The sequence below is a fragment of the Salarias fasciatus genome, chromosome 16, assembly GCF_902148845.1.
Source record: "Salarias fasciatus chromosome 16, fSalaFa1.1, whole genome shotgun sequence".
NCBI lineage: Eukaryota > Metazoa > Chordata > Actinopteri > Blenniiformes > Blenniidae > Salarias > Salarias fasciatus.
The window spans coordinates 23,383,274-23,408,018 of NC_043760.1; the positions used below are offsets into that span (position 1 = coordinate 23,383,274).

The 24,745-nt window shown below is 41.3% G+C and overlaps 1 protein-coding gene across 3 annotated transcripts; it reads left to right on the forward strand.

Annotated features, from left to right (window-relative positions):
* The first annotated feature begins 1,662 nt into the window (after window positions 1-1,662).
* map3k20a (mitogen-activated protein kinase kinase kinase 20a) lies at window positions 1,663-24,568 on the forward strand. 3 transcript variants are annotated; one of them, XM_030112410.1, is made up of 20 exons: window positions 1,663-1,782; window positions 4,163-4,353; window positions 5,391-5,478; window positions 9,586-9,687; window positions 10,117-10,182; window positions 10,269-10,297; window positions 10,724-10,861; window positions 12,373-12,459; window positions 13,389-13,463; window positions 13,555-13,661; window positions 15,966-16,101; window positions 20,174-20,218; window positions 20,306-20,336; window positions 20,447-20,586; window positions 20,714-20,776; window positions 20,864-20,953; window positions 22,724-22,840; window positions 22,950-23,024; window positions 23,186-23,336; window positions 23,431-24,152. In XM_030112410.1, the coding sequence occupies exons 2-20, from the start codon at window positions 4,195-4,197 to the stop codon at window positions 24,150-24,152; spliced, it is 2,421 nt and encodes an 806-aa protein (XP_029968270.1). In that variant the 5' UTR covers window positions 1,663-1,782; window positions 4,163-4,194. The 3 variants fall into 3 exon arrangements, with proteins under 3 accessions (XP_029968270.1, XP_029968271.1, XP_029968272.1); XM_030112411.1 differs by lacking the exon at window positions 1,663-1,782 and having other exon boundaries at window positions 4,195-4,353; window positions 23,431-24,568; XM_030112412.1 differs by lacking the exons at window positions 1,663-1,782; window positions 20,174-20,218; window positions 20,306-20,336; ... (5 more) ...; window positions 23,186-23,336; window positions 23,431-24,152 and adding an exon at window positions 17,475-18,355 and having other exon boundaries at window positions 4,195-4,353.
* Window positions 24,569-24,745: the final 177 nt, after the last annotated feature.

The window sequence follows — 24,745 nt, forward strand, 5'->3', positions numbered from 1 at the left end:
TGTCATTACTTTATTACTACTGTAGTCTGCGTTTAGTAATATGCGGTTTATTACTTTTTTAAAGTGATCCATAATTTATTGGAAATTATTATAATGTATAAGTTATTATGTTGAACCATCATAGTAACTATTCAAAATTCCATTATATAAAAGTGCTGGATAGTAATATGCAATTAACAAAGAGCTCAAAGAAAACCTGTAACATTCAGCTGAACAAATTATTTTCTCTTACTTTTTTTTTAATCTATCATGAACAACACTGTTCATTGCAAGATACGGCTCAAAGACTCCTGTTTACAGCTGAAACAAAATCTTACTGCTGATTCTGAAGCCATACCTGAAGCTGTATTCTGGATTTTTTTGTTGCAGTGTTGTGCAACCATTGACTATAATATATTACTTGTGCAGCACTGGTTTGTTGTTGGCTGAGCTTGTTTTCTGATTGTTGTTACTGTGGAGAAAACTGATCTCTTCATAATTTTTTAATGCAAAAAGACTTTATTGATATAACACACTTCAGTACTGCAGCAGTGTCAACACAGTTTTCATGATCTGTATCAATTATTCACAAAGCGATGAGGCTTGCCACCACGCAATGCGCTCCACAGATGAAAAATCCAACCATCAACCATGATGGGAAACTACTCCTTTTAGTCGCATCTTCTTTGCAACTTCTTATCACATGTGACTAATAACTTTTCTGTATTATATTGGTAATGATATTTTGGTCACCTTGTCAAAGCAAAAATACCACTAAAAATAAAGCAGTTTTTATAGTTTATTTATATTTAAGGAAATTTGAATAAAAAGAGGCATCACATGCAAAAAATGCTTTCATCATATCTTGGAGATTGCAAGTTTTTAAAATCATTTGAACAAAGATATAATAGCTGACAATTCATTGGGAACAAAATTAAAATATATATTTATATATATATTTGAAGTTGTAAGGAGTCTCCTTCCAGAGATAGCTAAAAGGAAAGGCTTAGTGGTGGTGTAGTGATTTACGACTCTTTGTAGGTAGATTTTGTTTTCAAATCTGGGCCAGGCCTTTCTGTGTGGAGTGTGCATGCACTTGTGGCTTAAGTTATTTATTTTTATTTATTTTTTCCTCTCTCTCTCTTCATTGATTTTTCTCCAGGCACGTCCTCTGACATCCCAAAAGCATGAATATGAAGTTAAAATGTGACTATGAGTCACATATAATAAGATAGCTTCTTATTATCGATAATGATAACAATATAGAAAATGGATAGATGGATGTGCTTTATCCCAGTGTGAAACTTATCTGCTGAAAGTTCACTTTATTCACAATAATTCAAAGTAACTGGTAGAACTGACTGAATGCCACTAATATAAACATTTATTATATAAATCAGTAAATGCTTTGAACAAAATGAACTAATTAAATTACTTAAAAAAAAAAAAAAAAAAAAAAATCCCCAAAAACTTGCGTAAACCCACTTGGAGTCTGGGTTCCCAAAGTTTCCTAAACTGTCTCCAAAGTTGTGAAATGATGGGGACTTGTATTTGTTTGGCTTCACACTGAACAACCTTGACTGATCCTGGTTGTAGTACCGGCTCTGTCCAGCAGGGGGCGCTGCTCGGTTGGAATCCGCCCTGCTGGATGTTGTGCAACCGGTCGAACCGCCGCGGAGCGGGAGTGGAGAAATGAAAGGACGTCACATGAGATTTCCCGGAACTCCGACTGTTTTTCTGAAAGTTTGTGTCGGACTGGAGAAATCTGCGGGGGGAAGACGGCCTGGAGACCCCTGAATGCCGGTATGTATGCTCCAGAGTCCGGCTGGAGGCTTCGCTCCCTCATTCGGTCCGGGGCTCTGCTCAGGGATGCATGTTTTTCATCATTTCATCTGGAACCACGTTGTTGCTGCTGGATTTACTATCTACATATAAAAGCTGCGTCTTAAACTGTGATTATAAGATAGGCATCCAAATGATCCAGTGTGCTTTTGACTCAGTGTAATGGATCCAGTGTTTTATTTACTTGTGAATGTTTTGTGTTTAATGCCATGTGCTTTTCTGCTGATCTCTCATCCAGACTGAAAAACTCATTAATCATACTGGATAGTAGCTTTCCTCTTCCTGCTGCGTTTCTTTGTGATGTATTTACATTAGGGAAAGATCACATTTCGAGAATAAACTCACTGCATTTATTTTCGTAGTTAGATGTTGTTTGTAATTGCTTTAAGCAAGCATTTCTTTTTTTATTATTATTTTAAAGATGGCAAAAGAGCAACAGCTGCCTGGTCATCTGCTGTGACTGTTCAGGGTCCAAAGACCAGAAATTTTCATTAAAATCTAATAGTAATAACAGTAATATAATAACATGGGGTTATTATGACTATTGCTACATTTATTAGCTGTTGCATTAATGCACTACTCGCAGCAAACAACAAGGTTATATTTATAAATGTCAAAGCAAGAGTCATGTGGCATTTTAAAGGGCTGTATAAAAAATATATTTATATTAATCAGAATGGCCATAACTCTTATATCTCAACACAGCTGAACTGGCCATAAAAACAAAAGAGGTTTAAGAATAATTTAAAAAAGGAAAAAAAATCTATTTCCCCATGAATGAACTTACTTTGTTTTATTTTTAAATGAGTCCTTGTATGCTACATGAGGAATCAGCCACTGAAATCTTCCTTTTGTGTTTTTGCAGTTAAAAAAAAGAATAGGGTGATTAAATTCTCTCCATAATTATTGTTCTCATTGCTATTGTGGAAAATGCCAGAGGTATTTGTTTAGAGAAAATTATGATTTTTTTTTTCTACTTTCCTCAAAAATAATCCTTTTCTTTACCTTTTCTCAGTAAAACCCTTCCAGGGTCTTGTTGTAAACAGCTGACAAACAGTTTTCTGTTCTTTATACATGGGCATGTTTAGACTATTCAGGGTTTTTGTTTGTATTTTTTAATTTTTTAAAGAAAAATTATGCACAAAATATTTAGGAATCAATTGAAGGCAGTTTACATTTTTAAATTTTAATTTAAGGAATCAACACCAAACTGCTCCTATTGAAAACCCTTCATTTCTTCCCAACCCAAACCTCAGCACACACCCAAATGTCAGTAAAGTAACTGAATACTGTTTGATATCATGATACAGCGTCACAGTTTATACAGGCTGTAGGCAAATAAGCTGCGAGATGGGAGCTGCCCCTGTGTGTGTGTAATTGATTTATCATTTCATTCTTTACTTTTTGACATATGGCCGTCGGGCCCTCGCTGCTGCGGCGCTTACAGTCGTGCTTGCTATTAAGTGAGAAACTGCCAGTGATGGCTGCTGGAGTGCTCCCATATCCCAGTAACCCTGGCTTCTTGAGTGGTCGGACAATACTGGGGCCGGTCCACGGAGTAAATGACTGTGAAGGATAAGTATAGCATGAACACAAGTAAATCAGCGGCGAGCAATGGCTCCCCTCTGTGACAATGGAGGCATTTCCCACTGTGATGGATAGTAATCCCAATGAAGACCCAGGTAACAGCCTTTTAAAAGCTGTAATTGCTGAGCTGTAAATGGGGAATCTGTGAACAATAACAGAGCTACAATTTCCTGTAATGATGGAATTATTTCTTTACAAGATGCTTTTATGCTCTCACAGACAAACAAAACGATGTGATCATCAATCTGCGTGGATTCTGGTTTGGAGGCATTACGCTCCTCACCCTGCCTCGCGCGCATAACATCATGTCTGTGTCTCTGTGCTCAAGAGGAGCTCCTTTTTTTTTGTTTTAGATGAAAAGATAATGAGAAAATGAGCGTCATTTAAGTTGTTTTTGTTGTTTTGAGACAGTTTCTCGTCACAGTTTGTACCTCTCTCTGGCCTTGTCTATGACCATGTTGGAGTTTCCTGTGAGTTTGGCCTTATGATCACAGCATACCAGGCGTGCCATCGTCCTCATTCAAGCACGGTCTGGACCCTGAGCTCGCTGCTTACTGTTACTGATGATGAGGAGCGCGTGTGACAGGGAGGAAGAGGCAGCTCTACCGCGGCCTCATCTGGAGGTTCTGTCCCGGCCGCCACGCCGCTTTCGTTTTCAGCTACCGTTTGAAGCGCCGGGTTTGTTTTACCACAGTGGACTTTGTTGTGAAATGGACTTCCTTCCTTCTCCCTTCCCCTCCACCCCACCCCTCAGAAGCTGAGTTTGGAGCCGAGCGTCAGAATGAGATGTCGTCCTCCGGCGCGTCTTTCGTGCAAATCAAGTTCGAGGACATCCTCTTCTACGAGAACTGCGGCGGCGGCAGCTTCGGGAGCGTGTACCGAGCCCTGTGGATCTCCCGGGACAAAGAGGTGGCGGTGAAAAAACTGCTCAAGATCGAAAATGAGGTAGGAGTCATAATTGCCCGGGCTTTTCATATACTTTTTAATTGTCAGTGTGGTAATCATTTTAATTGCTCCCCCCCCATTCAGCGAGATGTGGTGACTTCTGTACCCATCACTCATGGTCATTATACTCGCCCACTCTCAGAAACGTGCCGCAAAAGAAACATTATTGCCAAAATGAAATAATGCATTTGGCCCATTTACAAAGGGAGACTGCTCTCGAAACCCCCCTGAAAGCTCAGACTCATTGTCTTAAAAGACAAAAACAAAGAATTATCTTTGAAATCTTTGCAGGGAAATTGTCTCACACTTGTTGGCCTGTGATGAGACATGCAGAAATTTATTCATCTTTTCCTTTATGATACCGCAAAAGATCGCCGGTATCCATTCAGCTTCACTCAAGTGTTCGGGAGATGATTGTTCTGTGAAAATAATAATGTGATCCTTTCACACTGAGAGCATTGTTCCTTTAATTATAGTGTTTGGTTACAATTAAATCAACTCATTTTGTCAGGTTCCTGTTCACTCAGGAAAAGGTTACACATAGAGCTCTCTGGGTCAGAATTATATATTAATATATCTTCAGACATGGGGTTATTTTTAGCCTGCTGGCAGCTCGGCCCTGAGGCCAGCCGCTCCGCTGCTGCTGTCCAAACAGGAATGTTCTCAACAACTATTTCATAGATCCATGGGAAAAATCACACAAACATTTATTACCTCCGGAGGATGGAATATATTGGTTTGACTTGTCCTTCAGGAACTGTCATTTGAGTTTTATTAGTGTTGCTTTTGTAAAGTTAACAGAGTCTTTCAGTAAAATCCTTTCAGTTCTTTACAAAAAGCATGCGGCCTTTATTAGATGTAGTGTAGTGTTGAGCCATACGGCTCTAAATAATAACTTTATAACTGAATAAGATGGCTCCCTGGTACTGGAGAAATGTTGAACATACATCATAAAGTCCTCGATGGCTCTTCCTCACTGAGTGTGTCCAGCAGCTCAGGTTCCTAACACTTCCTGTGTGTGTGTGTTCCTCTCTCAGGCCGAAATCCTCAGCGTCCTCAGCCACCGCAACATCATCCAGTTTTACGGCGCCATTGTTGAGGCTCCCAACTATGGAATTGTTACCGGTAAGTCTTCATTAAACACAGAGCAGCTAGTTTTGAGTGATACACATCAGGTTTCTTTACATGGAGGGGAAAAAAAAAAATGCTGTTTGCACCAGTTTGCATTGAGTGGACCAGAGGTTTCTATGGAAGCATTAATGAATGCCAGAGGCTTCAGGAAGGCCTCACGCTCATACAGTAGCTGTGTGACCCTGGTTTTGTCTGCATAGGTCAGAGGCAGAGAAAAATAAAGCCGCCTCAAAAAGCTCATGGACTGTGGAAAACAGACCAGCGTGACTCCAGTCAGACTTTAATCCAACAGGTTTTTTCTACTGAAGTTGACCAAAAGGTGACTTTTGCCATCAGTTATACACTCGTTATCAAGACAACAGTCCCTTGGATGCTGATCATGGCTGACACATCATGAGTTAACCAGCTCTCCTTTTTGTTCTACAATCAAAAATCCCGCTGCCAGTCTGACTTGAGGACCAGCTGGGACCCGGCTGCAGTTTGCACAGTGGCTCCAGTCATGTAGCTGTCAAATAAGTCGGGAGGTTTAACAAAAAAGGAGCAAGAAGTGTGAGGACAAACAGGATGAGGGGTCAGGACCGTTTCAGGCTTTGTGATTAGCGGTTATTAGTCATAAATGGCAGCCTGCGCCGCAGGATTGACAGCTGTCAAAGACGCCCACACTGCGCTTTTTATACGAGCAAGCGTCCGGTTTCATGTAATTATATGATAGTGAGCTGCCATGAATGTTGTGAGCGGAGAGTTGTTTCTCTGTTTCAGTGGCATTTAGCAGGAGAGGCACACCTCCGTGGTCTGGATCCTGTCAGCACTGTGAGGGGAATGGAGATCAAATCCTCTTTATGCCACACAACGTAAAGTAAAGTAATAATGTTAAGAAAACAGCAATTTTCAAATGTGGAGCTGTTTAGTCTAAAAATAAAAAGGATTTAGATATTCTTCATATGTGGAAATTGTGGAAAAAATATTAGATTATATTACATAGAACATACAAGTTTTGTATTCTGTAACATAATGGAATATAATGTGTTATAATGATAATAATAAAAAAAAAACTTAAAGCAGGTTTTAACTTGGATTTTTGATTTCTTTTTTTTTTAGATTTTCTTTCTTCATTTTAACATTCATGCACATCACCAAATCTGAAAAGGTGATTTAATCATTTAGATCTCTGCCTCCCAACCGTTCTTAAATGGAGCTATCTTAATTTACATAATGCTGTTAAAGCCAAACTGTCACAGTCTCATCCTATTTTAGATTTCTTCTACATATGCAGTCACTGTCGTGGATATTGTGGATATTTAATCAACTTTGGTCAATTCATTGTGGAACTCTTACACATACAGTCCAAAAGAAAAACAACTCTCAGCCTCCTGAAGGTAGCTCTTCTCGGTCTTCGTTGCCTCTCTAAATAAACCCAGTGATGTTGGATTCATGTGGACTTGAGCCACAGCCTGAAGAGCAAAGCAGATTTATACGAACTGATGTTGATTCGGTCAGTTTTCTGCATAACTCTTATCACAGTTACTGTACAGTGCGCTCAGCTGTTACACAGTGGGCCGACGCTCCCAGCTGTCCTTGAACACATCACACACTCTACCATAACATCAAAACCACGCCGCTTTCTGACAGCCGAGGTTTGTTCAACCCTTTGAAATAAACCTTCCATAACATTGTGGAACACCGTGAGATGTTTACGTCTCTGTATATAATGGTGTGACAGCAAAACAACCCAGCATGTTGCATCGCTGTGACCTCCAGTATCCTGTATGATCTTTAATGATCTGACGCTCCACACAGAGGAAGAACATGCAGACTGCACAGAGCCCAGAACAGAAGCGGAGATATTGTTGCTGCTGACCAGTTTGCTCCAGGTCTCACAGGCGCTTCTTGACATTTCCTTGTTTTTGCGAAACTAAAGAAGCTTCTTATCTTGGAACGACAACAGATCACCAGCGGCTGAAAGTCCATTCAGCAGCTCAGGCTGTGTGTAGAAACCAGGTTGTGACACACACTCCTGACATGTTTACTCTCTGCAACAGACCTCCAGACTCTTCAGGTGAAACAACGGTTTCCCTTTCCTTTCACAGTTAAAAAGATCGCTGTCTGTTCAGGGAAGAACTGTAAACCACACTATTGTTAAAAAAACGTAGCAGCTGGGCTCACATCCTGAACAGAGAGCGTCTTCTCTGCATTAAACATCACTTAAACACTCAGAACACAGCAGAAAACATAGCAGTAGTCATTTTTATTTCTATTTTAAGGTAAAGTCAACTTTATATCAGTACTTTTAGTGGTTGTTAACGTATATTTTGACTTCAGGATACACTCGGCCATCACGCCCGCTGACGTGTGTTTTAATTGAAAGGTTTCGTGTGACTGCGGTCATCTCAGGTCAGGTCGGCTTCCTCAATGCGATTTATTGATTTTTCCTCCCTGTGCTGAAATAATCTGGTTTTAGGCTGAGAGCTTGTCTCTCTGGGCAGCTGTGCAGCGTTGCTGGTTTCATGTGACTTCCAGACGGAAGGGTTTTTGCTAATAAACCCTAATAAACTAATAACCGAATAAAAGTCAAATGTATAACCATTGAAGATCTTTTATGTGACACTTGTGTGAGAAGTGAAGGAAGATGCACGAGCCGGAGATCATTCACATTTTTGATGACAGAATTATATGACAGGAGGTTGCGACTCCTCTGTAGTATTTTGGACGGGTGTAAGATAAAGGTTGCGTTGTCAAGGAGCCGCCGGGTGTTTCTGTTTATGGAGGCAGAATCTAATTAGCACCAGATACAGAGAAAATGTTTATCGGCGCCCTGACCACGCCGTGTCCACATTCATCAGCTCTGTTATAAATTTCCTCTCAGTGTTGACATACGGCGTCAGGCTCTTCATAGCAGCTCCTAGCTACAATCTACTGAAGAGACCTGTTTGCCTCTGATGACCTGCTGGAGGTTGAAATTATCCGCTGTCACTCAGAGATCTCATAAACCCGATGAGGAGTCGTTACAGAGCGAATGTTGCATTTGTCTGTTATGATCATTGCATCTTTTCTTTACACACAAAAGAGAGAGAGAGAGAGAAAAAAAAAGCTTTTCTGTGACATTAAGATGCTGTTTACAGCAGAGCTTGTTATCGAAGCAATGCAGCTGTGCAAGAGTCTCGGCGTTCCATGTGCACGGGGGGGGGAATTACACTTTCAACATAAGTTTGTCCGTCCGCGATCATCCAGTTCTCCTGGTAAATGTCAAAAAGCCAGCATGAAATTCTGCCTCATGATAATAAAAGTCCTTTCCGTATTTTATGGTCTTTAATTAGGCTCCTGTCTCGGTGCCTGTCCGTGTTTACAGTGCAGCTTTGGGTTATGATTGGATTATTATCCACAAACACAAGGCTCCCGCTGGGTTTGCTGGTGCTTGTTTGTCTTTATTTAAATGCTTTACTTCACAAGATAGTGTCAACAGTTGTTTTTTCCCCCCTCTGCTCTACATATCTTTGATTTACAAAAGGTTTTATCAAAGCTTTGTCTGTGTCTGAGATGGATTTGTGGAGGAGATTTTGTAAAAAGCTGTTTGATTTTTTTTTAAGTTTTGCACACTTTCTTTTTTTCTTTTTTAATGGGCACTCACAAATGAGCTCTTGAAAGCCTGGAAAAAGTGCAAAAAGTTTATTCTTCTATGAGAACGTGACAATGCGCTGAACGCGTGTCGAGGCAGGAGAGGTCATGCACGACGCTGTCAGCTGAGATCTGGCCCAAACTCATCGTTCAGCTCTGTTCACAGAATACTCTAACATACTGCACCGTCGTGTCTAATGCAGCACTCAAGAAGACGGCTTTGTTACTGTCTCTTCTAGTTTTCTCTTTATGTAAACACCCCATGTGTCTTTCAAATCCATCCTTTATATTGCTTTATGTACTACGGAGTCACACGGTGCTGGTTACCGGTCCGTCACAGGACAGACACAGAGAGACCATCACACTGTCACATAACCCTCAAAGCTCAAATGTTTTTACAGGAAGTGGGAGGAAGCCAGAGAAAGTGCACGTTCCCCTGGTGTGTGTTTATTCGCCGTCACTCATTCAGACGTGGGTTTGTCTTTTCAGAGTATGCAAGCGGCGGCTCGCTGTACGACTACCTGTCCAGTGACGAGAGCGAAGACATAGACATGGGCCAGATCATGACGTGGGCCGCAGAGATTGCCAGAGGTGAATCTGAAACTCATTTGCTTTGAAATCTATCTATCTTAAAAAAAAAAAAAAACAGCTAAAACAGCTGAGGACCAGTTTAAACCAACAGTAAGTAATATCCTGATGTAACTGAATCACATTTGGTTTGGTTCTGCCTTGCTGGCTGATTTGTACACGACTGAATTAACCAGTGTTTTTGTAGATTTTTCTGTGCTTGCGTAACAGCAGCTGCTGAGAAATCTGTGTGTTGCTCAAAAGCAACTTGGTAATGTAGACCGTTTACACAAAAGAGGCTCATTTATATCGACCACCTCATTGCTTCAGTAGTCATTTAGTAAACATGACAATAATAGGAAAGCCCAACGCTCTGATCTTCCTCTGAACTGCATTTAATGTATATACTTCATTATGTTTAGATCCTTTATTCCTGTCTTATTTTTATTTTAGGAATGCACTACTTGCATTCAGAGGCTCCAGTTAAGGTGATCCACAGAGACCTGAAATCCAGAAATGGTGAGTCATTTCATTTCTCGCTCACCTCGAGAAGAACATAAATAAAACAGAAAATCATGACTGTTGACATCTTCTCTGTCTTCCAGTTGTTTTAACTGCCGACAAAGTCCTCAAGGTTTGTTTATGGATTTTATTATTTATTTTTGTCTGGATTTTTAATAGTGAACACTTCAGACCGGGCACAGCGACCTCGGCCTGCTATCTCAGGCGGTAAAAACAAGTGTGACACCGCTGTGTTGTTTATCTCTGGCGTACGGACACAAGAGGGCAGTGACTAACTTAGCATGAACACTAACTCACTGGCGGTGACTGCAGAGCCTCAGCGCTCAGCGTTTGGCCCATGAGGTTATGAAAATGGGAATTGTAAAGAATGCTATATGCATATTTGTAAAAGTCATGTTTGAAAAGGTATTACGTTGATTGATGATCGATGATTTAAGATTTATTGGAGGCAGCAGATAAATCACAGGTTCATGATGAAATGTTTCTTCCAAAATGTTGCTCTGGCTCATTAGTCTCATTCCTGCTCTCATCTCTTCAGATCTGTGACTTCGGAGCATCAAAGTTTTTGACCCACACGACTCACATGTCTCTGGTGGGAACGTTTCCCTGGATGGCGCCGGAGGTGATCCAGAGTCTGCCCGTGTCCGAAACCTGCGACACCTTTTCCTACGGTGTGGTGAGTGGCAGGAATCTTTTTTTTTTTTTTTTTTTTAAATCTCCAGCACTCCGTGGCTGCATGATGCAGGATGGATGTATGGTTGAATGGACCGATGGATAAATAAGTTCACTGTGTTTTAAATGCTTGTGAAAAACTAATAGGAAATGCAAGATAAAGAAAATGACAAATAACTTAGTTGTTTTATTCAAAGTTAGTTGTTTTTGTTCGAAGTTAGTTACTCTTTTCAGTGACTCACATTGAGGGTTGCTCCACACACAGTTTCTGAAGGTCATTTCTGAGTTGTTTTTTAAGCTGCCAGAAGGTTTTTTTGCCGATCTTTTGTCTTCAGATCTGGTGAAGATGGCTCATAATGGAGTAACCAGGATCACGCTGATGAATGATGGACATGGAAGTTGCCGCTAACAACCCGAGTTGGAAAAGTCACAATCCATCTGTGAAATGCTTTTTCAGATAATTTGATTTTTTTTTTTTTTATGTCAGCCAAAGAGAAAAAGTATAGAAAATCTTATTAAGTACTGTGATTGCATTCAAAGAAGCTGTACTTACATCAGTGGTAGCTGAAAAAAGCACAGTTGTGTGGTGAGTAGCCCCACTGATACGTTTATTGCTGCAATTTTTTTTCCCAGCTAAAGTGGACAAAAGCTACACTTTTGACCTTTTTGCATCTTACGAGAAACTTACTGGGTCTTTGTTCTGTAAGTCTAAAAAAAAAACTTTAACGCTTATCTTAATCCTATTTCTGAATTTTATTTTGCACAGCGCATGAGGGAATTACTCTTTTTAAATTACAAGGCATCAAGGGAAAAAAAAAAAGCACGTTCAATTAAATCTATGTTGGATTTTACAATCGGAACAATGAGTGTGATTGCAGTGAATGAGTTTTCCGTGCAACGTGCAGCGAGTCAGAGTGTGCAGTTTCTCTCTTCCAGCACTTTTGACGAGGAGCTGATTTCTATAGCGAAATACATACATGTAATGAGACGCAGCTGGCAAGAGGCTGAAATCCAGGAGTGTGCCGCCGCCGCCGCCGCCGCTGCACGTATGCAGTGGAGACTTTTGATGTTGGAAACGCGGCTCTCCGCCACCTTTTCATGTCACTTCTCAGGCGTTGATGCAGGTTGTTATTTTTGACTTCTGAATGCAAACTGAAAGGAAGCTAAATTATCAAGGCAGGGCTCTCATTGTACTTCAGGGGCCATTCAAGCCACGGGATCTTATACGGATCTTTTTTGCGTATTTCCCAGGTTGCTTTTGGGCTCCCTGAGGAATCTATAAATGTTCCTAATGATTATTTTTGCAGGATTTGAACGCTGTATCCTGTGTAAACAACAAATACTCACCTGCTCACAAGTATTTATGCATTTTTGATTTTTTTTTTTTTTTCTTTCTTTCTTCTGTAAAATCCTTTGCTGGAGCAAAACAACTAATCCACCTACACGCATGTAAGCGCACTGTTTTTCAATATTATGATTTTGTTTACTGACCTCGGCTCTTGACTTGTGTGACAGGTGCTGTGGGAGATGCTCACTCGTGAAATCCCCTTCAAAGGCCTGGAAGGCTTACAGGTGGCCTGGCTCGTGGTGGAGAAGAACGAGGTATTTCACACCTGTAAACAGAGCACTGACCCTCAGAAAGGGAGGTTTTTATTGTCAAGTTAAAACTGATTTTCAATTGACTGGAGCTGCAGTTGCTTGAATCGATTAATAGCTTTATTGATTATTGGAAAAAAAAATGAAGTGAAATGTTCTTCACTTGTTTGTGCTTGACGCGAATCCTCTTGTCACACATCCAACGTTCTTCTGAAATGTCAGCTGTTCCTTCTACATTTGTAGAATAATGTTCTCCTTGTGTCTGTGGTTTCAAGTATGAAATGAAATAAAGTCATGAGACCTGCAGCTTAAGGCTGGAAATAGAGAGAAGTCAGTGCGAAGTTCAAGGGTGGGATGGATTTGACTGAAACCGATTACACCAGGAAGACGTAAATCTGCTTCTTCAGATGTTTCAACGACATTCACAAGTTTAATTCTGCTGCTCAGTATTGAACAAATATGACTGCCTTCCATCTCATTTCAGAAATTGCAACAAGTGGCATTTTATTCCTGTTCTTTTAAAGGTGCTGCATGTTTGATTTCTGTATTGCCTCCTGTGTGCATTAGGTGGCAGTAGTGAGCTGACGTAGGAGTTGGTTTCTCCTCCTGCCACCTCTGAGTTTCTGTCAGTGTTGGCAGTTTGTTGTTTGGTTAGTCAGTGCCAAGAGTGCAAACTCCTGTTGTGTCCATCTGAATTTTCTTTTTTTATTTAACTGAGGACTATTTACTGAATTTATAAAAGTCACCAGACTGAAACGAGCTGGTTAGATCGCGAACCTTAGTCCCGATACCTACAGCACGTCACACACACATCAGTAGATTGACATCATGACTGATTTCTTATTATCAAACATTCTAGATGAAGACATGATTACACATCGTGGCTTTAAACCGGATTGTGTGTGTGTGTGTGTGTGTGTGTGTGTGTTTTGCAGAGGTTAACCATCCCTAGCAGCTGTCCCTCCAGCTTTGCTGAGCTGATGAGAAACTGCTGGCGGACAGAACCGAAAGTAAGTTAACCTCTGCTTCATCTACAGCTCACGTATGTTTTCCATTTTCACTGTTGTCACATTCAGAGCAATCGTCTCTGTGTTTATTCAGGAGAGGGCGATGTTCAAGCAGATCCTCTCCACCCTGGAGTCCATGTCTAATGACAGCCAACTTCCTCAACAGTGCAACTCCTTCCTCCACAACAAGGCTGAATGGAGGTAATGTGATCAGCTATTCTCCAGCCCCACTAAATGTATTTATAACCCCCGGTTTTTCACCAATATACTGCCTCAGCCTAAGGAAATGTGCAACTGTTTCTGAAGAATGATGTGGAAATGTAGCCGATGGGGGCCGCGAAACACAAAAAAGGACTCGAAATCGTGCATATAGATCTTTAATAATTACACTGATAGCTACATAAAGACATGAAAACCCCCCAAAGAATCATCCATCTGGATATACTTCCTCTCTTTATCCATAAGACCCTAAAAATAATCACCATCTTTTTCAAGTAGAAGTGTTTAATTGGCCTGTATGAGCAGCTGGAGGTTTGGTGATGTTCAGCACAGCCTGAGTCTCAGCTGTTACTTTATTCTCTGTCTGCCTCTCGGCGGGCCTTGTCTGCGCTCCGAGGCTTTTCCTCAGAAGTTGTGCGCCGGTGGCATCTTGTCCAAGCAGCCATCTGCAGGTGGAGCAGGTTGGACTGAATCAGGAAGGAGAGGAAAGTGGCAATAAGCGACACGGGGAGATACATTCGTCTCTCCCTCCTCTGGAGGAGTTTGATGGCTGAAAGTGAAAGAAAAGGATTTTCAGAAATGAGATTTTTGATCATCTGGAGATTTGTTGTGCTCGTTCTTACTTCGCTCAGGTATAGCCACGAGCACGCTGTGCAGGCGCTCAATTCTCGTTTTCAATCGTACTTCAGCTTGTTGGCCTAAGAAAGAATAAATGCCCGCGATATTGAAGCGCTTCAGCCTCCAGCTCAAACGTAGCATTACACAATTTGTGTTTGTAGTTTCAGTTTACACAGAATAACACTTTTTTTTTGTAGTAATCCCTCTTTCCCGCTGATAGGTGGAGTTTAAACCTTTGTTTTCACCTAATTCTGACTGAAGTGTTTTTCTCCTTACGTGATAAATAACAACAAAATGCAGCGTGTTCTGCTTTCTGTTATCAGGCTGTGACTGTAGATCCAAAACTGTCATCCTCAAAATACGAAAGGGACTTTTTTTTTTTTTTTTTTTTTTTTAAATTTCACACTTCTTGTAATCATTCATTTTGTAGAGTGAATGTGAGACAGATCCGACTGTGAGGTGTGGCAGGGCGATGGTCAAACACAGACGGCTCTTGTCAGGAAGAGTGGGAAGCAGAAGCACTTTATGTGTGAGTCTGACTGTGGCGGGCATTGTTCGAGCCGGGACACTGCAGGGCGGAGGAACGGGGCGACCGGGAGGAGTGAGGCTGGACTTTCCTGTCTCTTTCTGAGGAGAATGTGGGAACTTTTTTTTTTTAAGCTGCTCAAGGTCAGCTGAGATTTTTACAGTGCAGCCCCATCTGCTGGACAAAACAATCCTCCCTGACGTTAGATGAACATCAACAAAGATAAATGAGCCACTTTCTGGCTGATTCTAGTAAGACTTTGCAAATTATACTCAAACTAAATGTAGTAGCTGTTCGATTGACCAGATATTTTGAGTTTTCTGTGCCTTATTCATAAATACTGTGCAGCTAAAATATAAAACCCACATGGTTTGGTTCTAAATATACTAAATATGTGAAGGTGACTCTTTAAAAGTGTCTAAATTAGTATAATCATTAATAAGAACATTCAGATTCATTTTAGAAATGATCCTATGTTAGCGAATTCCAATCTCAAAATGTAGCTGCCAAATAAAGGAATGTGGAAAATGTTTGAAGTGTTACTATTCATGTTTTTCTCAGCGGCATTATAAGTTGAGAAAACTTTCTTTTTTCAAATAAGCAAAAGCCACTAAAGGTGTAACTTTTTTTCCAATTGAATCAAAAGAATAAAAACTCAAAGCTTTTTTAAGTGACACTAACTTACAATGAAAATCTGACTTGTAACTGGTTCAAAACATTTTAAATTTAGCTGCATGCTGTAGTTTTCACACACGTCAGAGATTGAAGGAAAAAAACTTTGGTATTGAGAGGCGACAGCTTGCATGATTTAAAACCTTAGTTAGTTATAAATTGAGTGACTAATCGCCGTTCATGTCACTCAGTAATCCAGGACAGAGAGGAACCATGTTGAAACTAAATCAGAACAGGACAGAGGCTTCACCTGACAGCCTCCATCACTGAGCTTTACGTGTGTGTGTGTTAGTGTGTTGCTAAACAAAAGGCTGTTTGTTTGGAGGAAGACACAGCGCCCTTCTGCTTCTGGTGATTAAATAAATAATTAAGCCACCAGACTGTGCTTAAGTACATAAAAAAAAAAAAGATTCAACATGTGAAACACCAGAGCCGTTCCAGCCTTAAATGTCGTCGCTCTTCTGCCGTAGGTGCGAGATCGAAGCCACACTCGAGAGGCTTAAGAAGCTGGAGAGAGACCTGAGTACCAAAGAGCAGGAGCTGAAGGAGCGCGAGCGGCGCCTAAAGATGTGGGAGCGCAAGCTGATTGAGCAGTCCAACACCCCGGTGAGTTCCTCATTACCGTCTCTTCACTCCGGCCCACCTTCACCTCCGGGACGTCCGCCTCACAATGTCGAGAGCGGCGGCAACTTTCTGCTGTTTCCCCCCACTCGCATTACAAGACACGCCGGATTCCCCTTAACCTCTTCTTAAGTCAAGTTGGAATATAAAATAGAAAAAAAGATCAGAAAGAGAATAGCGTTTGGAGTCATTATGGCTGATATAAACTATTGACAGCGATGCATTTACATGCAGGAGGCGTCGGCTGGAGGAATAAGTACATTTGCATCACGATGCACTGAATGAATGCAGATGAATTTATATTGAAGCGTGCACTCACATGCAGTTCAAGCTTCGCTATTTTCTTTTATTTCCCCGCATGTTTTTCTTCATGTCTCTTATGGATTCATTAAAGATTGACTTACATATGTCTCTTATGAGCTACATCGAACGCCAAACTTTCATGCCGCGCTGTTTTTCGGTTTTCTCACATCAACCCTTTTGTTGGAAAAGAAATCATCTACTTTGTCTGTGTGTTTAAACTTTAAAACAAATCATTATTAAGTATATAACATTCACAGGAACACTTTTTGATTAAAAACACATTCAGTTTTTGCAGGATAGGAGTTCTGTCTAGTTAATAGGATGAGACAACAGGTTTGTAAAAAGTTTGAAGAATTCCAGGGAGAACTTGAGCTATAGTCATGTTTTTTGAAAATTAGCTCCTTCAGATGAAAAAGTAAGTCTTCAAATATTCTTTAACCATCCGAGTGTTGAAATTCTCCATGTCCAAACACATCAATAATTAATCTATAGTCAGTTTAACACATATTGTTCTTTCCTTCATAATGATTTAATGAAATCATAGAAAGTTCTATATTTCTTTCATCAGATCTAAACGATCATACATGACAAAATAGGCATAAATCTGTAAATAATTTAAATTTTTGGCTTGAAAATGCCTCATGGATTCATTAAATTATCAGTGTTAGTGTACATCTATCCATTCTGTACTAGTTTATCTAACTTCATTATTTTATCAGTCTTCAGTTGTTTTCCTTTTTGTCTGGATGAAAGACAGTTCTGTACCTCTTGCTCTCTCTTGCACACCGCAGTCATGTACAGTGTAAATATCTTAGCTCTGAAAACACAATTGCTTTCTTCTCTCCCCTCTGTTGACACACTTTGTCTTTTCTTTCTTTGTTCTTTTCTGAAATCAAAGCTTTTCCTGAATTACATCTCAAAATTGTCTTTTTTTTCTCTTTTCTTCCTTATAGTTGGTGGCATGACACTGATTATTTCTTTTACTTTTCTGTCCCCTCTTCTCTTCCCTGTCACCCCTCTGCCCCCCCCGCTCTCCTCTTGTTTTCGCCTCTCAGCTCTTCTTACCCGGGGCTAAAAAGATCAGTCAGTCGTTCTATCGGTCTAAGACGGAGGAGTCAAACAGTTCGCAGATGTCGTGTCAGATCAGGACCTCCGGCTCCGAGGAGCTGGATCTGCAGTCGGTGATGAGGGGCTTTGAGGACGCGTTTTCTCTGGACCTTGGCCGGCCCGTGCTGCACTCGGGGATACGGGTCAACATGCGAGCCAAGCAGAACTCGTCCAGATCCAGACGTATCAGAGAGGGACGCAAAATCCACACGGCTCTGGGACTGGGACGCTTCCTCTGGTCTGAGGACGGCCGCTGAAGCTCCGCGCCGCTTTAATTACCCCGCCTGCATCCGTGAACCCTGAGAGCTCACTTAATGTGTTCCCGTTATCGTGGAGGCCAAGAACGAGATGCTTGTTAAAGGAATTAACCAAATATTTCAATTAATCCTTTACTTTTTCATTTCCAAGCACACTCCTCTGTTCCTCGCTGCATAATGATGAACATTCACTTATAGGTGCAGGAATATAGTCGCACTATTAGAATATATTTGAAGCCCTCCAGCTGTGGATATTATGGATTCAATTTACTGTATGCCTAATGTTCTGGATGTATAGTGCCATGCTGTGAAGAAAGAGCCTGGTGAGCCAGTTGCTTAGAGAAGGCCAGGCTTTTATGATGAAGTGACATTTTCCTGACATTAAGATTGGCCAATTTGTTCTGGATGTGGTGGAGTGCAGTTGTTGAGACGCAGTCTCTTACCAGGACGAGAAAGTACATGTTTTTTCCTCTGACTGACCTGGGTTCAAAACAGTAGGAGAGGGACTTTGCTGTGTGACTGTCAGCTTCATTGTCTTTCTTATTTCCAAACAGGATGCCTTCCTCATACCCCCCCCCCCCCAAAAAAAAAGATGCGCTTAGAATTAAAAACGCAGAATTTAGGAGACTAATTTCAATCTTTTTACATCACATTACAAGCCATATTAGTGCTATTGTTCAGGTCTTATGCTTCACCTGGGGAAAGGACGTGTCGCTCTGAGTAGAGCTCCTTAAACTGTCCTCTTCACTTGTTCTAATCAGTCTGTCTCGTGAGAACGTGATCCTCCGTATTCCTGGTATAATCCTCTTCAGCCTTTTCTCTTGTACCACACATAATAATTCCCAAACATATTGTTCTAGACATGAGGATTAGCTCACATTCATTGTTTGCTTTACGCTATGTTGATCCTGAAACATTCAAATGAGTTTTTTTCCTTCAGCTTTCACTGAAATATTACACCTTCTCTGTTTTTCGTCAGCGTTTTATTCATATTAGTTTTATTTTTGCTTTGTGCTGTTTTGTCTCTGTTCCATTAGAGGACACATGTGGGAGAACATTTCATTTCTATCACTACTTTAACAATCACTGCAGAAGTGTTAATGACAGAAGACAGACCAGAGCGTGACTGATAACGTTTTATTAAAACTGGAAAACATGCTGCTTCATGTTACTTCTTTTTGGAGTCTTTTTTTTTTGTAACATTAATGGCACATTATAATTAACAGCATGCACAGCCTGGTTACCCTCCATCTAAATTAGCAATGGGAGACTTTGATCTGGTGAAGGCCACAAAAATGTCCTCTTCTTTACCAGAGAGACGGATTTTAACGGATGAGAATTGCAGCTAATAATCTGATCTAAAGAGTATAACTTAAAAATACATGAATTTGACCTTTCCCACTGCATGATGCATTAAGTTTTTCGTTGAATTTGGGTTCGGATGAGGTTAATTGACCTTCCTTCTTACACCTCACAAAGAAAGCAGACAGGGGAGCATGAGGACGGCCAGCTGCTCATGACTGATCTACATAGTCCACTTGGGGGCAGAATTGTGTGAACTAAATCCTCCAACTCAATTTTTTTTCCTCCCTTTTTTTGCACACAAATCCTGAACAGAAAAAAAATATATCTTTACTTTAGATGTAATATTTTGGTGCTTTTTTGTCCAGTGCACATGTGAAGGATGATAAATTCAGCACGGCTCGCTCATCTGCGAAACACAATATTCCTTTTAAAGAGTGATATTTAGTCACTGCAGTGAGGCTGTGACAGCAGCGCTGTGTTTTTGAATGTGTTTACAACCGAGCTGCACCGCTGGAGGAGGCGGAAAGCCGCTGTAGGGCTGAGCGGCTTTATGAGGCAGCCGCCTGCGCCGAAATGTATGGCAGCGGCGGCTGATCGAGACCCACGTTTATGGATATTCTGAGCTGACACAGGATGTCGTGGGAACAAGACGGTGAATGGGGATTACTCATTCATCTAGTCGTCTTTTTCTCCAATTTTCTATCACATTATTTCTGTCATGGCACACCAGTCTCACAGTCACAAATGATGAAATCTTTATTTTGGCTGGCAACTTTCTGCTTGATTACATTTAACGAGCGATAAATAATTTTTTTTTTCCAGCCAAACAGATCCCGTAAGATCAGTCAGATGGACATTTCGGTTTGATGTAGACCATTAAATGCGGGGCTTCTTAATCGTATGGCACAATAACTGAAAAAGTAATGGTTGTGAAGATACAAAAACACAGAGATTTGCCTTTTTTATTAGCATATACTCGAGTCTCGTTGAGTTTTACTGTTCAGACTTGTATTCCATAAATAAACACTCATCACGTCTGTGTCCTTCCATATTCTGTGGCTGTTATTTTGTTTGTTTCCCCGCAGTTGCTGCCCACTCTTGACATTTATACGTGGACAGAGGAGCATGTGGTCAGTATCAGTATGCCTTTATTTGGAACCGATGCAGGAAAATTGTGTTATTTTTAATACTGACATATTAATGTTTCGTTCCTTCAGTATTTCTGGATGCAGCAGATATTCGGTGCAGGTTTGTTTATTTGTTTGTTTTTTTTCTCTGAGTGGTTCACCACATCTTAAATTGAACTTCCTATTTGTTTGTGCACAGTCATTTAAAATCTTTTTTTTTTTTCTCCTTAGGAGATGGTGTTTGTGGCATGCAGCTTTACGCTGACCTGTTTAAAGAAAATCACATCACCGGGAAGCGGCTGCTGCTGCTCACAGAAAACGACATGCGGGACATGGGGGTCAAGTCCAAAGGTCACGCCATGCACCTTAAGGCAAGAGATCTATAATCATTAACCCCAGCATATCATCTCGTTCCTAACACGTTTAAAGTATTCGAGCTGACCTTCGAAATATTAAATATAACTAGTTAAATAAAGGAGGTTTTCTTTTATTTTGCAGGCTGAAATTGAAAAGCTCACTCACGACTACCTTGGGTTTGTCCACTTCCCACCTCTGTTGAAGGTTCAGAGTTTCTCATGTTTCCTAAACACGCTTGTTTATTCTTCTTGCTGACTGTATTCTGGCTCACACATCTCTTCTTCCCAAAAGGGTGAGCTGGAGAAGGAGGTGGAACAGAGTAAAACTGTCAATCTGGAGCTGGTGTTTGGGTACCACTGGAAACCAGGAACGGGGAAGTCTGTAAGTCTGTAAAGAAATGCAGTCAAACACTCCACTCCAGCGTATTCTGCAGCTGCGTGCACGTGATGCGGCTTCTCATTGGCTCCGTGCAAGCAGAAACATAATGACTATCACAAAGAAATGCTCGATCCACTTTGAGCATTATTGTAATGATTGATACCCTCTGAGGAGATGAACAGAATCTTTTTCCCTGAGACTGAATCAGCCCCCTACTACTGAAGCCGTTTGTTCTGAGGATCCGTGATGGCGGCTGTTATAGTGACCATTGAAGGCATCACTAGACATGTATTAAACCAGACAAATAAACATTTCATTCTCGGCCATGTACCACATCCACCTCAACTTGCTCGCAGCCCTTTGTTAGGGTCTCAAACTGTGGTGTTTGAATTTAATCAAAAATAGCCCATTTAGCCAGAAGTCATTTTCTTTTAAAAGGCAAACGTTATTTAATCTTTCAGCTGTTCATTGTCCCATCATAAATAGTCCTCTTTCAGTGTGTTCGGCAGGGCTGAAACGAGCCTGCTAATTGCCTCCCATTTCTTCTGACATGTGGTGGTTTAGTGGGTAGAAAACACAGCAGGGAGAAGGAAACAGGAGGCTGAGAAAATGAGAGCTAATTATTTTCCCCTGCCTGGTGTCAGGTTCCGTGTCAGCCTTGTTTTTACAAACTGGAAGGTTTTTTGCACTAAATAAAACAAACCCGCACTACATTTTTTTCTTCGCCCCTCTTTGCTGGCGATGTCATGGAAGCAGCTGCACTTCTCAAAGACAAAATGAGGGCCTGCGATTGTGCGGCCACCATCTGACAGCCACTGAGGGTCCCCTACTAATGAGGATATCACCGTGCAGCCAAGTGAAAGGTGCTGAATTATGTATGAGTTGTCATTAGACGCACTCGGGTCCTAGGCATCATTACCAGACATTGTTTCTGCTGGAGTGATTAGACTAGCATAGACCTGGGAGCCCCAGTGCGACCGTCCAGGGCCGACACCAGGCCAGCACAGGGCCACTGGTGTGTTTCTGAGCCAGAGGCTTGCTGAAGCTTCCCTTTTGAGGCGTTTCCAGCCCCCGGGGACGATGAAGGAGAGGGCGAAGGCTCCTCAGACAAGTGTGTTAGTGCCACTCCTCAGATGTCTTTCTCTGTGATCATTACACAATGGATTGGCCTGTGCCATGAACCCTTGGTGGTTAAGCAGTGACCTGTGGCTCCGCGGGCAGCTTTAAGGGATTGGTGGAATCATTACGACGTCGTCAGCATTCAATATGCAGAAGAAGAGGGCTGGGGAATTGCTCATATTGTTGCCTCCCAGTTTGATGTGGGCCATCTGCACCAGTGCATTAAAAAAAGGGAATATCTCTCTCCTTATTGCCTCAACTCAACCAGTTTCCTCTTCCAACAGAACACACTTGATTCTTTGTCAGACATGTTCAGAATTTTGAATTTATATCAACGTAAAATTATTTGTTATTGCCCTTTAGAGCATTTTTCTCTTGCACAGTGAGAAGGAAATCAAATAAATAATGCAAACAAATTGCATTTAAAGTTTCATTGCAATTATTGTGTAGAAATTTTACATGATACTTTCTGTGCTCAGTCACTGTGAGGCTTTTTGGTCACCAACTTGCCACTGCTGTTAAACTACCTGTAGGCTGTGCTGTTGGTTTGTATACTAGATTAGCAAAATTCCTCCAACAGAACAGTGCAATTAGGAACTTTTCCTTGCAACAGAGGACTCTTCATGATCTCATCATTAACTTCTAATTTTTCAGGACTGCAAATGGAAACTGTACATGGAACTTGACGGCGATGATGTTGCTGTAACTTACATCAAAGACGTCGTCTTCAATGTCAACCGTCAGGATGTGGAAATCCTCCGCATGGCCAAGGTGTTGTCAAAAATTCCTTTCATGAATTTGAATTTTTTTTTTTAAACATTTTTATCAGTGCTTTGCCTTGTTTGATCTGTTGGACAATGAAGTGATGCTTTTAATGCAGCCACCGTTTGTGATGGACAAATGGATCGTTGGACTACTGCCGAACCAGAAAGTGGATTACACGGTCAATTATGAGGTAAGTCATTAAAGCAGCTAATCTGCACAAATGTGCACATCAGCCATTCAGAATGTATATTTTTGGAATGCGTTTAAGGCAGTCACAGAACCTTAAGTGACAAGTAGAAATTGTTTGACACTAAAGATGACTTTTTTTTTCCCTTTCTCTTCATGTTATAGAACGATGTTAAGTCTCCTAAGTCGACCAGACACAGCTGCGAACTGACGTGGAGTTTCAACGGCGGGCAGGATGAAATCAAGAATGTGCAGCTGGCCATTGAAACGGCACCGTCTAACATAGACTTTAGTCCCAGAGACCGATCGAACTCTGGTAACTGTTTTATTTACTGCTTTTTTGTTTCTGAGATTGTTGAACTTTCTATGTTTTGGGAGCATGAATAGACAGAGTGTCTCCTCCGTTTCAGATATCGATCCGTCGTGGATGTACAGCGTGAGGCTGAAACAGATGGTGAGCCAGAAATCACAGACGACGGCCGACACTCTGGGTGCCCTCACTCGCTCCGAGGCGTCCACCTTGCCTCAGTTCTTGTCCGCACATGAGCGCCAGGAGTTTTCCTACGCTTCAGCTGTGCGCCGCTCTCCAAGCCGAGCCCCCGATTCTCCTTGGATCAACTCACGCTGCTCCTCACCAACTGCCAGCCTGTCGGCCAAACTCTCGCCAATCCATCTGGGGTCAAAGGGCAGCAGTCCCACCAGCACTACGTCGGAAAGCACCTCAGAGAGAGATCGAGAGCGCAGAATGAGTGCCGGAGCAATTCACGAATACCGTAGAAACAACTACTTTGGCAAAGCATTAACTGTGGGCGGGGGGCAGGGAAGGGGGCAGTCATGGACCAATAGCAGAGGTGGTCATGTTCATAATAAAACCAGCAAAACGTCACGGCAGCCAGGGAGGCCACAGTCCAACAGTTACAGTGGCACACCACAGAACCGCCCACCAATGATTCCGGGTATATTGTCTGTGACAGAAAACCCCAGTGAGGGAAAAGAGGGGGCCAAAGCCAGCGATGGGGGGTGGATCAAAGTGGAGCGTCACAAGAGATTACCACGTCAGGACAATAAACAAGTCAGAGGTCGACCGAGGAGAGGGGGCAGGGGAGGGCGGGGCGGTGGTGGAAGAAGTTAATGTGGGCTTAAAAGGCTGAAAAGGCTTTACATATAAATTATGTCAATGTACTTGCTCTGAAAAAAAGGTGTTTTATAGATGAACTCTCAGGCCAGTGATGTGTACTCATTATATTGTGCAACATTATGTGCAATTCCCCTTTTGAACATTTTAAAATCAGCTTATATTAGGCTAATATAAATGACAAATATGCCCACCTTCTATTTATTGCTACCAAAATAATAATTCCAGTTTTATATTTCTTTAAGTGACAGATAGTATTACCTTCTATTACTGCATTGGGTATGATGACATTTATTTATCAGCCTGCTGTCTCTAGGGTTTTAAATTAACCCCAGTATTAAAAAAGATTTTAGATTTGAATGCTTTTCATACACTATGTTTGGATGTTTTAATAAACGTTGATGTATAAGTGATGTATAAGTGTATAAGTTCTTCTTTTTTCCTGGCGTGCCCTTCTCCAGTCTTCTAATGTTCCCATTCATTTTTACATTCTATTGACTGCTGATAACAGATTTAATGCCACCTTATATTTTCTTCATTTAAATTTGTTGCAGTCGTAGAGCCAAAAAAAATGCCCATTACATTCTGCT

What these genes read in the sequence shown, in the direction of transcription:
- map3k20a (XM_030112410.1), top strand. Translation starts at nt 4,195, where the DNA reads ATGTCGTCCTCCGGCGCGTCTTTCGTGCAAATCAAGTTCGAGGACATC. An exon ending in ACACCTTTTCCTACGGTGTG is followed by an intron (nt 10,862 to 12,372) that starts GTGAGTGGCAGG and finishes CTTGTGTGACAG; the next exon opens with GTGCTGTGGGAGATGCTCAC. An exon ending in AACCAGGAACGGGGAAGTCT is followed by an intron (nt 20,954 to 22,723) that starts GTAAGTCTGTAA and finishes CTAATTTTTCAG; the next exon opens with GACTGCAAATGGAAACTGTA.